At 38.3% G+C, this 15400-nt stretch overlaps 1 protein-coding gene across 1 annotated transcript in view; it reads left to right on the forward strand.

The window, feature by feature from the left end:
- Positions 1-1796: 1796 nt before the first annotated feature.
- ADAMTS14 (ADAM metallopeptidase with thrombospondin type 1 motif 14) overlaps positions 1797-15400 on the forward strand; it is a 132684-nt gene continuing 119080 nt past the window's right edge. The window contains exons 1-2 of the mRNA XM_075215202.1: positions 1797-2236; positions 3399-3793. Of these exons, the coding sequence (XP_075071303.1) occupies positions 2152-2236; positions 3399-3793 (480 nt within the window). The 5' untranslated portion in view covers positions 1797-2151. The remainder of the gene's footprint in view (positions 2237-3398; positions 3794-15400) is intronic.

Genomic DNA, 15400 nt, shown 5'->3' on the forward strand with positions numbered 1-15400 from the left:
ATTTGAAAGTCAACAGGATTAGACCTTCCAGGTAGCGCATATTTCAAAAGGTTACCAAAAATAAACAATTATGTGTCCCATGAAAACCAATGCAACAAAATTGATGTAGAGACAACAATGACCATATATCTTAAAGGAGTTAGGCAAATATCCTATTAAGACAGATTGACTTACCAAAAATTATGAACAATATATATTGACACCAATATTCTGTATTGGAAAAAGAAATGGAGACTTAAAAAGGGAACAAGGCAATTCCCAATAAGCAGAATTGTTGTGAAAAGTAATCTATCTTACAAGGTTCTAGTGATTTTTAAACCATTTTAAAATAAATTTCAGTCTCATTGTTTTGACCAAATCCCTCTCTCCCCGAACTTGTAAAATGTTGGTGTCCCTTAGTATTTACAGGTTACATATTGTAGTTTATGAAGTTGGCTGTTGATTTAAAATAAATAAGTGTTATTTGCACATTTTTGCATTATGTTTTTCCCTATTTTTTATTTGAAAGAATAACTTGGGTGATCTTGATGTTCTTGGCAAAATACCTCCCACCCCACATCTTGTAAGTAAAACACCAAGATTCTCAAAAAATAAAAAAATACCTTGCTGTAAATTTATAAAGCTGCAGGTTTGAAAAAGTGGTGATGTTGCCATGATGCTGCCTATAGCAACCAATCAGATTCTAGTTATCATTTATTTAGTACATTCTACAAAATGGCAGCTATAATCTGTTTGGTTGCTATTGGCAACATCTCCACTCTTTCAAACCTGCAGCTTGATAAATTTACCCCCTTGTCTTTCCAGAGGCATTTACCCCATCACAGTGAGGCTCAATGTATTTTCCAGGTCTCAAGCATTATGTGGTTTGTCCAATCATCTGCATTCCAAAAACCTGCATAAACTTTCGCACTTTCAACATTACCCAGGAGCTGGAGAATACATTGAACAAAGGTGCAACTGGCATTTGTAACATTTTCCCAGGGCCTTGTGGTTATCCTAATTAATGATACAGGTGTTTTCCTATAAATGGCAATTAAAGAATTAACTCAACATGTACAAATAAGACTTGCTAATCTAACAGACAAAAACAAATTTGTAAGCTACAGTTTGCAGATGTTAAATGGCTATTTTTATTCTGAAAGGTATTAATTAATTAAGCTGATAAATGTTAAATCTAATTAATCTCAAGTTACTACAATAACATAGTTAAAATAAATATTAGTCAGCTGAATGTTCTAAACATACAGAAATGACATTCCAGATCCCTAGTAATTGCTGACACCAAATGCATATTTGTATGCTTTTGTACTTGTAAAAAAAAATATATATTTAAAATAATTTAAATAGTTTATAATATATTGTTACTTTATATAAAGGACTTATTCCCAAGCAGAAAATTGAGACTGTTCAAAAATATATCCATACAAAGAGGAAATAAAAGTAAATAGTCACCTGGATGCAAAGCATGGAATAAAGTAAAATAAATAAATCATATAACCACTGGTGTATTTTTCCTACCAGGAACACTGAACCTATTATTCACAGTGCATGTAGAATCATTCTGAATTTTTTTTCTCCCTTCCACCGTTGCAGGCAAAGTACAGTTTCACATGTCACAGATTTGGGAGACCCCCTCTGTCCAGAGGAGGGACAGAGGGAACCCAGGGTGTGTCTGCACTACAATGTTACAGATGATGTCAGTACTTGCATCCTCTAGCTGGAGCTGCAATGTACTCTGCAAATCCAGACCTCCCTCCCTTTTCCACTCTTTTTCTCCTCCTCCCTTCTTTCTTTTGCCTTCCTAAATGGATGGGGCTTCTCCTGGATAGGCACAGTTCACAAGGGTCCAAAAAGACTGTATCAAAGTCTCTCTAAGTTTTTCCCCCACCACTCCAGAGTGTGCCTCTCCTCATCTGTCAATCCACAGTACTGCAACAGGAGGAGAGCAGATTGTTAAACGCCTGGCTGCCTGGACAAAATTCTGCAAGATCCTTCTCTCTCTCTAAATGCCCGGCTAACTGAGAGCAAAGTAGAAAAGCTGCAAAGAAGAAAATAAAAAGCTATTCAGCCACCTCACTTATTGGATATCATATCATTTTGCTTTTTCTGATCTAGGAAATATATACAATCTCCTTTTCCAAGCTATATCCAATGGATTTTCTCTGCCTGTATGGGATTGTTACTTGCTTTTTCACGTCTCTATGCTGGTTGACTGTGGATTCATTTATTTCAAAAGGTATGACTTCATAAACATTATGTTCTGTTGCTCATAAAGCTGATGCATTGAAGTCTTTCATTTCTGGTAAATCAGTTTAGCCGATTGAATGCCAAGTAAGTTCTCCATTAAAACAATGAATGAACTGCTATTTTTTAGGGATCTGTAAGATACATAAGGGATTCATATGCTATTAAAGTATGATTTTGTTTTGTTTTTATTTCTCTGATTAATTGCATGAAACTACACTTTGTTTTGCTGAGTTACGTATGCCTGATTTCATAGGCAGTCAGAATGGTTTAACTGACACACAACTCACTAGCTGGATAATGTTAAACTTCATTACACTGTCCTTGCCCAATACCTCTTTTATTCTCAGTTGAGCTTTTACCTAATTTTGAAAGATACACTGTATAATTATTTAATGAATTAAAAGAGAGATTAATCTGGTGCATCTGGCTGTGTTAATAAGCCACAGTCATTTCCATTTAAATGAACATGACTTAATCTGGTTGTCAGTCTTCTTATGAAAGATATAAATCGGATGGCCACTTTGTTGAAGCATGAATCATTACAGTCCAGTGGTATGGTTTATTTAAATGCACATCTTGTAAGTGATATGATCAGATGTGTTGCTGGCAAAATTCCTGCTCTAGAAGGAGACTGACAACTTTGATATTACCCTTTGCAGTGTTACTTGTGAATTAATACATAGGTGTGTTTGTTTTGACAGGTGTCAATAAGCTTGCTTCATCCAGATGGGGCTGCAAGTCAAAGCTTTGCTCATTCCCCCTGGCTGGGAAAGTGTAATGGGAGCGTGCAGCTGGGAAAGCTGTAAATGTATGTTAGAATACAGACTTAGGTCAATATTTGACAATAGTGGTTCACTCTGAGTGATGGTACTTGTGCACACAACCACTTTTCTGTTTTACAAGTCCCATTATGTTCCTGACAAACAAGAGCTATGTGTTTCTTAAAGTGGGTGAAGACAAAGGTGTTTAGTGCATGAACTAGACCAGTGGTAGAACCTAAATACATATTTCCATAGTGGATTTTAGAAAATTTGTAATCCAGAAGTCAAAGAAAGTAATTCAGGTCTGCATGTATGTAAAGAGCATTGCTCAAATGATTTAGGTGATTTTTTTTTCTAAAGCCTTATATAGCTCTTATTTATTCCCAATAGAAAACCTCTCTGGAAAGCTAAGTGAATATGGTGTGATTGTCCCATTCAGTACAGATCGTCTAGGACAATATCTTTCCCACGTTGTGTCCGCAGCAGAAAGTAGAAGTGGTCTGACCTTAAAACACCCTGGGCATAGGTTGGCCAGAAGTGTCCTGGATCCACCAACAACCCAGTCAGATGATAGGTGCTTGTACTTCAATGTCACGGTCTTTGGTAAGCAGCTACATCTGCGTCTGAAGCCCAATAGACATCTGGTTTCTCACAAGGCTACAGTTGAGTGGCAGGAGGATTTCCAGGAGATTTCTCATGACTCAATCCATGCTGACTGTGTATATACAGGAGGCATCACAGATATGCCTGAAGCAACTGTGGCCATCAGTAACTGTGATGGACTGGTAAGTTAAGGAATATTACACAGTTGTGTTCTAAAAGTTCTGTTTATAATGACTGAAGTAACTTTTATGTAGAGATTGTGAAGTGTTATATCGAGCCTGTGCAACTTTGTTTTTCTCTTTGCAATCAAGTACATATTGTCAGAATGGTTAGATATGCTTTGTGACACAAAGCATAAGCAAAAACCATTCACTAATAATTACAGCCTTACATAAGAGCAGATATATAACACAATAACATTTTATTTTCCTAGTTGGATGTTCTTTTGAATGTCCATAGAACTATAGTATAGTTTTATGTACATCACGTGATACCGTAACTAACAGAACTTCCGTTCAAGGTATGCCAAAAATATACTTGTTCATGTCAGAGTGAGGTTATTCTTAGCACTGGAAGAGTTATGAAGGTCTACTTGACAGGTTCTCCGTGTGTAAAGCTAATGGCTCTTCAAGTGTGTTACTGAAAATAATACCACAATGTTCTTGAACTAAGTTATATCTATGGGTATGTGGTATTGACATAACTTGACTACTTTCTCTTCTAGACAAATCCACATGTGACCCTTTTAGTTTGTCACCATAATTACATAGGACAGTTTTTGCTATTATAGAAAAATGAAGATACAAGTGTAAATATTGTATATCCAGCTTTTCTGGCTAGTGGTTATGTTTGAATCTTGTGTATAGTTGTTGGCAGATGAAAGGCATCATGAGTATCCTGTAGGAAACTTGGCAGAAGTGAAAGCGTGGATAATATTTCTAACATTGTATTCCCTTTTACTTCAGAAATATGTGTACATTCAGCAGTTTCATAGTCTGATGTTTAACATTGTCTTATATGTAAATTAGCCATGTGTTGCTTTGCTTTTGAATGAGCTCCAGCCATTTAGAGATGACTAATTCTTGACTCAGTTAACCACACCTCAACATACACATATGTTCAACATTATACATACATCAATACAGATATTTCATTTCCAGTGAGGCTTTCTGTAATATGCACATTTTATTTCATTCATATTCCTTATGACTATAGATACAGTAGAAATTTAGGGCCTGATTCATTAAGGATCTTAAATGAAGAGGATTCAAAACCATGTTACAATGCAAGGGGTGCAAATGAGTGTTCTGTTTTGCACATAAGTTAAATACTGACTGTTTTTTCATGTAGCACACAAATATTTGATAGCTTATTTGTACACTGACATTTAAAGTTGATATTTCTGTGCTACATGAAAAAACAGTCAGTATTTAACTTATGTGCAAAACAGAAGACTCATTTGCACCCCTTGCATTGTAACATGGTTTTGTCCAGGAGACTGAAATAAGAATCCTCTTCATTTAAGATCCTTAATGAATCAGGCCCTTAATCTTTCACTATGAATGTGCAACAGTTTTTATGGTATCATAAGTTGTGATAAAGAAAACCACATCTGGAACAACATACAACTTGCGTTAAGTTTGAGTGACCCTCAGTGACCTCCCGAAGTAACTCAACTGCATGTCAAACTTTATTTTAAATGCATCTCACTGGCGTTTGTACAATTACTGCTCTTGTGACGTGGTTGAGAGTTGGAGTCGGCTCCATAAACTTTGTCAGTGCTTGATATTTGAAAAATTCATTATGGAATGATTTCAGCTCTCTACAACATCAACACTTCTGGGGCTTACTTAGTAGCATAGAGCAATGCTCATTCTATTCCATTCTAAAGAGTGGCAGAAAATGGAAATCTACAATGTGACCATCACCATTGTTTATTTGTACAGATTCTGTAGCGCTGGACAGTCCTACAGATATGACACACATAATGCAGTAAACACAATAACATGAATACAATAAACATGATATATTATGCAGTCATGAGGCAACAATAACAGCAAGTAGTAAAACAAATATGAATTCCATGCGTGTCAGTGAATAAACAGCAGTAGATTTAACATAAGACATGACGTCAGGTTTGTATGAGGTAGACTACACTAATCTCATAACGAGCCATTTGTTTTACTTTCTAATTTAGTACAATTATTATTATTATTATTATTATTATTAGTCTCTACATATTACTTAGTGTTAACTGGATTTTATACTGTGCATATTATATTCATGTTCCATAATAATGATCAGAAATACAACTTTATCTTCAGAAACACCAAAAAGGAATTTTAAAAAAAAGGGATTTAACAGGAATAAACAGCTTATCACACAAGGGTGTATTACACTTCTGGAGTTCCTCCAGGTCTGCAGTTTGCCTCTGGAGAATAAGGGAGCCACCTGTTAAAGCCAGTCCTCCTTATCTAGCAAACTGTTACTAACAAAGAGGAGACTGCAGAGTACTCCATCCAGCCAATAGAAACTGCTGCAAGACTTGAGCAGGAATAATCAGGAATGCAGCCACAAACTGGGGTATGTACAAAAACTAAAATGAAGCAAACAGCCAGTGGGGCAGGATTTTTTTTTTTAATACTAATAGAAAGCAATTTGCAATACTGGACATTCAAAGTGCCTTTTTGTTACTAACCTAAGTGACAGGGTATGATGGCAGAGCCTTCAACATCCACCTATGTTTACATTGATCACATTACTTTCAGGTGATATAGGTGCATCATAATTATCTGTTTATGTTAAGAAGTGCTGAAAAGAATTTTACTGATAATAAACAGAGGAAGTTTAATGTCCCTGCCACTAGAACTTTCTCTTATGTGCTTCTCCAAACAAGAAAACCACTGAGGTAACTGTATAACATAAAGATCACTTATTCTAGAGCTCTTTTCGGGGCTGTTTTTAGTTAGTGTTAGGGTTAAACCTTCCTTGTTTCCAGTGAGCACTGAGATATGTCATGCACTTCAGCTACACAGGTGAGTCTCCTTCTGTAAGAAATGTTCCCTGCATTACTGCTTTCAATTAGTCCTGAGCTGCAGTAATGTGTGCTTTCCCTTGTGAATTTTTTAAAACACTGCACTATTTAAACCCTAACTGGCCATGTACTCATTGTCAGTGATAGTGTTTGATAGCCATTGACACTCATGCTCTTGGTTCCTGTATCCTGACCTACTTGCTCCTGATCCTACATTGACTCTTGTATTCTGACCTGTTTGTTCCTATTGCTGATCCGGCTCCTGTATGCTGACTTTTCTGTTCCTGTATCTGTATTGGTTCCTCTTTCAAAATGTAAGTGTATCCTGATTTCTAGACTGCACCATACAGGTTTGCTGGTTCTGGTTCTGCTCATCCTGAGAACCTGAAACCTGGTTGCTTCATTCAGATTGTTTCTTCTTGGCATAGCTTCTGTTGTCTCTTGTCCTCAGCTCTGCATCATCTCAGAATCCCCAGACACGGACTGCAGTAATTATTCTTTGCACTCCAGTAGTGTTTTGCAGTTATTATTGGACTCTGAACATTTTCATCAGCCTTGTTACAAGAGACATTACGTTTTACCTTGCATTGCCTAAGACTGTGCTACCTTACACCAGAAATATCTAGTGTACTAGTTCATCTTCTGCATTGCCCCAGACTGTCATATTCCTGCATAATGCCTGTTTTTTTTCCTTGTGCCTATTCATCATACCAGCCAAACTTCAAAAATTGTGTTTATTTCACGCTTTTGAAGTCTTGAATAAACTCCATATTGTTTGTAGCTACAGCATACCTTGTTAATCCTATGATATCCTAACAGTTGGGTCCTGCCAGGTTGGAGATAACATTCAAGCCCAATTCTCTCTGGAATGGAAATTCTAACCTGGCAGAACCCAAATAAAATGAATGAATCGATCTCTAGAATAAATGTGTGTATCTGGCACTTTGACTGGTGAGTTTCCCTCACTATCTGCCTGAAATTGTGAGTTTGTGTTATGTTGTAGAACACAGTTTAATAAAGCATTGTCATATGGACTGTAGTGTATTTTTTTTCTGCACTTAGTACAATGCATTAATTAATCTGCTATCTACTAACTATGCCTCCATCCAGCAGAAGCATTTAGGGACACTATTCTTTTTACAAGTTTAGCACTGGATCTTTTGGCTTATGTACACATGGATTGTAGGCTACCTTGAGAAAATTATGCAGACATCATTTTTTCATAGTAACATCCAAGCCACATATATTGTTTTATGTCCATATGGACAGAGCATCATTTAGTTCAATTCCTGTGTGAAATTGAAAACATGAAAGCTCTCATTTGTAGAAGCTCTAATAAAGTAGTTACTGCTTGACCTTGCTGGGCAGCCTTGTCTGTTCTGTGTTATCCCCATATGGTATAAGTCCATCTACCCTCAGGGTTAGAGTCTAACATGTGCTAAATTGAATATAAGGGAGCAGTAGCAATCTAATATAGAACCTAGTCCTTGGGCTTCTTGTCCTTATCCATAACGGGTGATATCTGGGATTTTGGTTGAGGAAACTCAGATACACAACATTGTGGCCCACATCTAATTGCTGTGAAGAGCCACAATGGGCCACAGAGCCTCCACTGGTTAAATGGTGATGGGGTAGGGTGAGAGACATGTTGTTATTAGGCAAAGTGTATATTATTGTCACCAGTGAGAATTAATTATTATTTTCTTTTATTTTCTCTCGGGTTTTCTGAACGGTTTGGATACTGGGTCTTTGCATAGAACACCACACACCTATTTTCTTGCTGGCATAAGTAGCATAAATTTTCGGGTTTATTACTTAGTGTTGTATAACTCAGTATTGTCTTAGAACCAATACTCAATATAAGAAAATAATCTCAACACTAAATTCACTCTCTATATATAGATAGATACATATATTGAATGAAACACAGGAAGTATCAGTGTGTTTTGTTATTAGAACGTCGTCAATTGTATGGCTACCCTCACCACTAACGGTATACGGGACATGAACAGGTTCAGATTCCCATACTATCATCTACGGTCCGGACACATGAGATTTCAAATTGGGAACCTACAACCTTAGTAGAGTGTTCAGATAAGCTTGTATCACTATTACTCATTGTAATCTGCATTTTTTTAAAAATGAAAACGGTCTGAAAGATTTCACATGTGTGGTCACTTTTGGGCCTGTATTCTATTTGCAGTAGGAGACGTCGCCAACTTGTTGTGATTTACCATATGTTAACACTGTAGATTAGTTTCAGAGGAGTTTCCAACAGATAAGCCTACAATTTCATTTTTAAATGTACGTTGCCTTTTATTGGAATAAGCTTGGTGCTATATTACATACTACAATATGAGCGCCCTTCCCTTGTGTTTTATTCTTTCCATCCAAGATGTTCCATAACTGGTTGTAGATATTAGGAAGAAGGGGCTGCTAGATTGTATATTGGACTTTATTTAATCATTTGAATTCTAGAAACTTTATTGTTTGTAAAAATATGTGGTAGGAGCGCTAAGTATGGGATCATTTTTATTGTGATTATCATATTGGGCTTGCTGTACTTTGGGGTGGACGGTTGCACTTCATCCAGATAAATCACACAAATCCAGTGCTTCAGTTCCAAAGCCTCAGCTAGTTTCATTGACCAGCTTGCAAACAGAACAAAATATAATAAAAAATCCTAGCTGTCTGGCTACTAACTAATACAGTGCTATACCCTCTCTGGAATGAGGGGCCTAGTGTCCCTCACTTAAACCAAACACTGGAACTCACAGATCAAAGTTGTAGTTTCTTTCAGGAGTCATCTGACCTCCTCCCTAGACAATGAGAGAATAAGTGAGCTGCCTAGCAGCCTTTTACAGGCACCACACAGGTGCAACTCCTGATCAGTCTGCTAAGAGACTGGCAGACTAGAAGACCTGGACTGGCCATTATGTATGGATCCCACCCTTCTCTCTTCATACATAAAATCAGAGACCCTTACCATATTTTCTTGCAAATGGGAAAACCCTTTGAGAAGCATTTCCTCAGACACAAATGATCCTGGTGTTTAAAAATACAAATGACAGGAATCTAGGACTTATGTACCTGCCATTCACTCAGAGCCGTAACGACGGCGGTGCGGGCGGTGCGGCCGCCCAGGGCGCAAGCCTAGTAAGGGCGCAACACCCGTCCGCATCAATTTGCACCGAGTCCCAGGACTTTCATAGGGAAATGTAGGGTAAGAAACCTCTTTTTGATTTTTGTTACACCGTTTTTCTGCAAAATCGAATACTGCTTCTGTGCATCTACACAGTTCTACGTGACACAATCACGGAGGAGCTATAAACATTATCTACGGTCATTTCAACTCCTCTGCGCCCTGTCTCTTTTCCTTATTTATATTGTTATTTAAAAGGTGCTGCACACACATCAGAGAGCGCTTACCTTTCTTTATTTATATTTAAAACACTGCTGCACTGGTGAGAAGAGGGGGCAGGAGAGGAGAGAAGCGGAGCGAGGGGGCTGTGAGAGAGGTCTGGAGAGAGAGGTCGCTGTGAGAGAGGGCTGGTGAGAGGTCTGGAGAGAGATAGATCTGGAGAGAGAGGTCTGGAGAGAGGGGGCTGTGAGAGAGGTCTGTGAGAAAGGGCTGGTGAGAGGTCTGGAAAGAAAGGTGTCTGCAGTGAATGGGTGTATGGAGAGAAGGAGTGATGTATCAAATTTGAATTTTGTGCCTAGTTCATTTATCCAATATATGGTTCTCGGGTAGGATAGATACTGGATGTACACATTAAGTCGGAGTTTCGTAGCTGATTTATAGCCTTATTTTTTCCCCTCCAAGCATTAAGCTATAAAATACTTTTAGACACACACAAAACTAGGGGGCGTTAAAGTGTACCTTTAATTTACTGCTTACTACTTTTTAACTACAGGTAAAGTGTACTTGTATATGTATGTGTGTATATAAGTCAGGTAATGCTTTGAATAAACGGAACTTTGAATACGTTTTTCTGGACTCTGACACATGTGTAAGAGATTTTAATTGGATTAGCATGAGGGAATGGCTGTTTAATCCAGTAATGAAGACATATCCCCACTGCTCTGACAAAGACCCAGGACAGATTGAAACGTGTCTGTAGAATAGGTTAATTTGGTGGAGTACTTGGGTCTTTACACTTGAGAGTGTTTGGATACAGCAGCTCTAACAGAGGAGGAATTGTGGGATTAACATATTTTCTCCTTGTTTTACATGCTAAATACAAGCTCTTGCTTATGGAAATTACATTTTCTACAACTTAAATGGGATATTATCTAATTCAAAGTTTTATAGTTATGTTACAAATGTGATTGCATACCTGCTCTTTTTATTGTGAGTTATAATAAAGGGTTAAACACTAGGAAAGTCATTGTTCTCTATTTTTTTTCTTTTCTGAGATATACTAAATAAATAGAGAAAGAAAAAGGTAACAAATGTTCACCCAATCTAGATCTTCATCCCCTGAATCACACCTCAAGAAGGGGAATATTGTACAGCTGTGCAACATGTCATGTTCAATGCAATTTCAACACAGAGCCGTAACGAGGCATGAACGGGCGGTGCTGTCGCCCAGGGCGCAAGGCCAAGAGGGTGCAGCAGCTGCCCGCTACCTGCCTCTGTACCTTCAGCCCTTAAGTTCCGCAGTGGAACTCATGTGCGTTCCACTGACAGGAAGTTAGGCATTATACATACAGTTTATGTAAAATAAATATATACTTTGTCCTCTACATAAAACAACTAAACTTATGAATTTCTTCAGCAGTGCTGTACAGAGAACTCATTTACATCACTCCCTGCCCCATTGGGGCTTACAGTCTAAATTCCCTAACACACAGACACATTCTTATTTGAATATTAAGTGCATGAAATATTATAATACCTTTCGCTATATATTTTTTGCATACTTTAAATGGTCATTAGGGCAGAGAGCCGGTTGTTAATTTATTTCAATCTCACCACTGTATGTATATGTATATATATACATATATATCTATATCTATATATATATATATATATATATATATATATATATATATATATATATATATATATATATCATGCATTTGCAAATATGTGTAACAGAATTCTTTCAGTAAAGTGCTAGCCACACCCACACATTAGGTTGGCCACGCCCACTTGCCAAATGCCACTCCCACTTAGATGGGGGGCGCCGGTGCCCTGTCTCGCCCAGGGCACTAAAATGTCTAGTTACGGCACTGTATTCACTTATTTCTCAGTGCTTCTGTCTCATATCCCCCCCCCCTTGTTTTGACCTATGGGGCAGAACACTTGTAGTGCCTAAACAATAAACTCTGGACAATGCATCTGAATTGGCCATTTGACTTCCCGGCCTATGCTCTACAGGGAGTTTAAAATTTTGGAGAGCCAAGAACCACCTGGTTATTCTTCCATTGGTTTCTTTGTTCTTTAACATTCATTTCAACGGAGCATGATCAGTGATTAATCTACATTTCCGGCCCAAAAGGTAATACCTTATAGTTTCTAATGTCCATTTAATTGCTAGGGATTCCTTTATAATAGTGGCATAATATTTTTCATGCGCATTCAACTTCCTGTTTAAATAAATAAGAGGGTGCGCCTCATTATTTTTACTTTGGGATAACATTGCACCTATCCATACACTTGACGCATCTATCTGTACAACAAATTAATTTTTAAAATCAGGTGTCATTAAAGCTGGTTGAGTGCATAATGCTATCTTTAATGCCTGAAAATCATTTTCTGCTTCCAGACACCACTTAATCATAACTGACCTACCCTTAGTAAGGTCAGTCAATGGGACAGCAATGGTGGCAAAATTGGGAGTAAATCTTCTATAATACTCAGTGATTCCCAGGAAAACTCTAACTTGTTTCTTGTTTAGAGGTCTTGCCCAGTTTTGTATTGCCTCAAGTTTATTAAGTTGGGGCTTCATCAGACCTCTGCCTATGGTATATCCCAGATATTTCAACTCCTTCATTCCCAAATAACACTTTTTTGGGTTAGCTGTTATGGATGGAGTCCAACACTGCTTGTACCCTGGGCAGGTGAGTTTGTCAATCTGAACTATGTGTGACTACATCATCAAGGTACGCCACAGCAAAATGTCTATGGGTACTCAGTATCTTATTCATCATTCGCTGAAATGTAGCAGGTGCCCCATGCAACCCAAATGGTAACCTATTATACTGAAACAGACCCCCCCGGGGCAGAAAAAGCTGTCTTCTCTTTGGCTCTGTCTGTCAACCTGCCAGTACCCCTTGGTTAGGTCTGTGTGGGTAAATATCGCACCATTCCAAACTTTTCTATAAGCTCATCCACCCGAGGCATTGGGTATGCATCAAACTTAGATGCCTTATTTAGTTTACGAAAGTCATTTGAGCCTCCGGAATTAATCTTAAGCCCCGGCTCAGTGACTAAATCATGTATAATGATTGTTATATTTCCCGGTAAATCCAAAAATAAGCCCTGTTGCTTACGAGAAACTCATTAGACTCACGCTGTTGGGCAGTTGAGATGGTTTTAGCTACTATCCCTTCCGGAACTAGAGGTATAACGATTGCCGGGGAAACCAGGGTAGCTGACAAAGCTACTCTGTCTTTCCAAGGTTTTAAAAGGTTAACATAACAGATCTGTTCCGGTTTCCTTGTCCCTGGCTGGTATACCTTCTAGTTAATTTCCCCCACTCTTTCCAATATTTGAAAGGGTCATAGCGATTTAGCCAAAAGTTTACTTTCTACGGTAGGCACTAAAACAAGCACGTTGTCCCCAGAAGCAAAGGTGCGTACTTGGGCATTACAGTTATACACCCTTTGTTGTACCAGTTGGGCTTGTTCTATGTGCTCTGTTACTATTGGCACCACTGTAGATATTCTTTCTTGCATCTGGGAAACATGTTTAACCACAGTTTTAGAGGGTTTTACAGTTTTATAGGGACTGTGTTACTCCTCCCATGTTTCCTTGGTGATATCCAATATCCCCCTAGGGTGTCTCCCATACATCAAATCAAATGGTGATAACCCTTTGGAGGACTGGGGTACCTCTCTAATGGCCAGTAACAAGTAGGGTAGCAAACAATACCAATTTTTGCCATCTTTATCCACTACCTTCTTTAACATATGCTTTCAAGTTTTGTTAAATCTCTCTACTAAACCATTAGTCTGCGATTGATACACAGAGGTCCTCAGTTGAGTGACCTTAAATAGGCGGCACAGCTCTTTTATAATTCTGGACATAAGGGGCCTGATTCATTAGCGGACGTATACTGTAACATAGAGATATGTTGAACCACGGATATCAAGCAGTGAGGTCAACACAGGCTATGAACTTGAGAGTACTCAATGAAATGTCCGTATTCAGATAGATCAGTTACGTTGAGTAGCCTAGTGTTGGGATTAGATGTGCGATTTTTTTTTTAAAAAAATTTTTTTTTTTAAATAATTTAAAAAAGAAAAAAATATCCTCCAGTCTATTTGTTTGTTATTATTATTTATATATTTATTTGTTGTTGTTACATTATATAGAATATTATTATTATTATTATTATTATTATTATTATTATTATTTCATCAGAACACAATAGATCAACTAAAATCTAGTGCACAGAACTTTATATACAGAGATGTTCATCCATCACACTCCCCTTTTTACTTAGTAAGATGAAGGGTGTCATAAGCAGGGGGGCATCTACCCCATGGGCCAGTCCCTTAGTGGGCTATCTTGAGCTGGGTCACTGGGCCACCTGCATTTTTTTCCCTAGTTTTGCACCACGGGCTAAACTTTGCCAGACCTCCCCTGGTCATAAGTGGTGTTTGTGCATGTTTGCGCTGTTACTTTAAGTACTTGTTTGTACGTATCTCACTATTTTGCTTACTTAAGTACCGTTTCTGGGAACGCACAGTGTGGTTTTGCATACAGTACGCACAAAGTTGGCAGATTTACGTCCCTTGATGAATCAGGCCCAAAAGAAGTACCCTGATCAGTGAGGATTTCCATGGTATCCCAAGTCTGCTAAAGGCATGTACAAGTTCCCAGCAATAGCCTTTGTCGATATTTTGCGTAACGGGATCGTTTCCAGGTACCTGGTAGCGTAATCTAGTATCGCCAGAATATATTGATGCCCCCGGGCAGACTTTAGTAAAGGACCTACCAAATCCATGGCTATCCTTTCGAATGGTACCTCAATAATGGGTAACGGGACAAGCAGACTTTTAAAGTGTGGCCTGGGAGCATGGTATTGACACTCGGGGCAGGATGCGCAGTAGTCAGACACCTCTTTATGGACCCCTGGTCAGGAAAGATGCTGCAATATTCATTCTGAGGTTTTTTCTACCCCTAGATGCCCTGCAGTTTTGTCACCATGAGCCAGGTCTAGCACCGTTCTTCTATATACTCTAGGAACATTATCCTCTCTGCTTTTAGACATTTGATACAGCAACCCTTGATTTATTGCCATATGGGGGTACGACAACCTACTATCGAGCTCTAGGGGTTTTCCATCAACCACTTTTACATTTTCACTAGCCTTTAACAGAGTGGAGTCCTTTAACTGCTTTACCATATTTTCTTACAACTGGGAAAACACTTTGAGACGCTTGTCCTCAAACGCAAACAATCTCCCATGTGTTTAAAACAACAAATGACAGGAATCTATGGCTTATACCGATCAGCCAAAGCATTTAAACCACCTGCCTAGTCAGAGCCATGTAGGTCCCCCTTGTGCCATCAAAACAGCTC

This window comes from Mixophyes fleayi, chromosome 6 (assembly GCF_038048845.1).
Source record: "Mixophyes fleayi isolate aMixFle1 chromosome 6, aMixFle1.hap1, whole genome shotgun sequence".
Lineage (NCBI taxonomy): Eukaryota > Metazoa > Chordata > Amphibia > Anura > Limnodynastidae > Mixophyes > Mixophyes fleayi.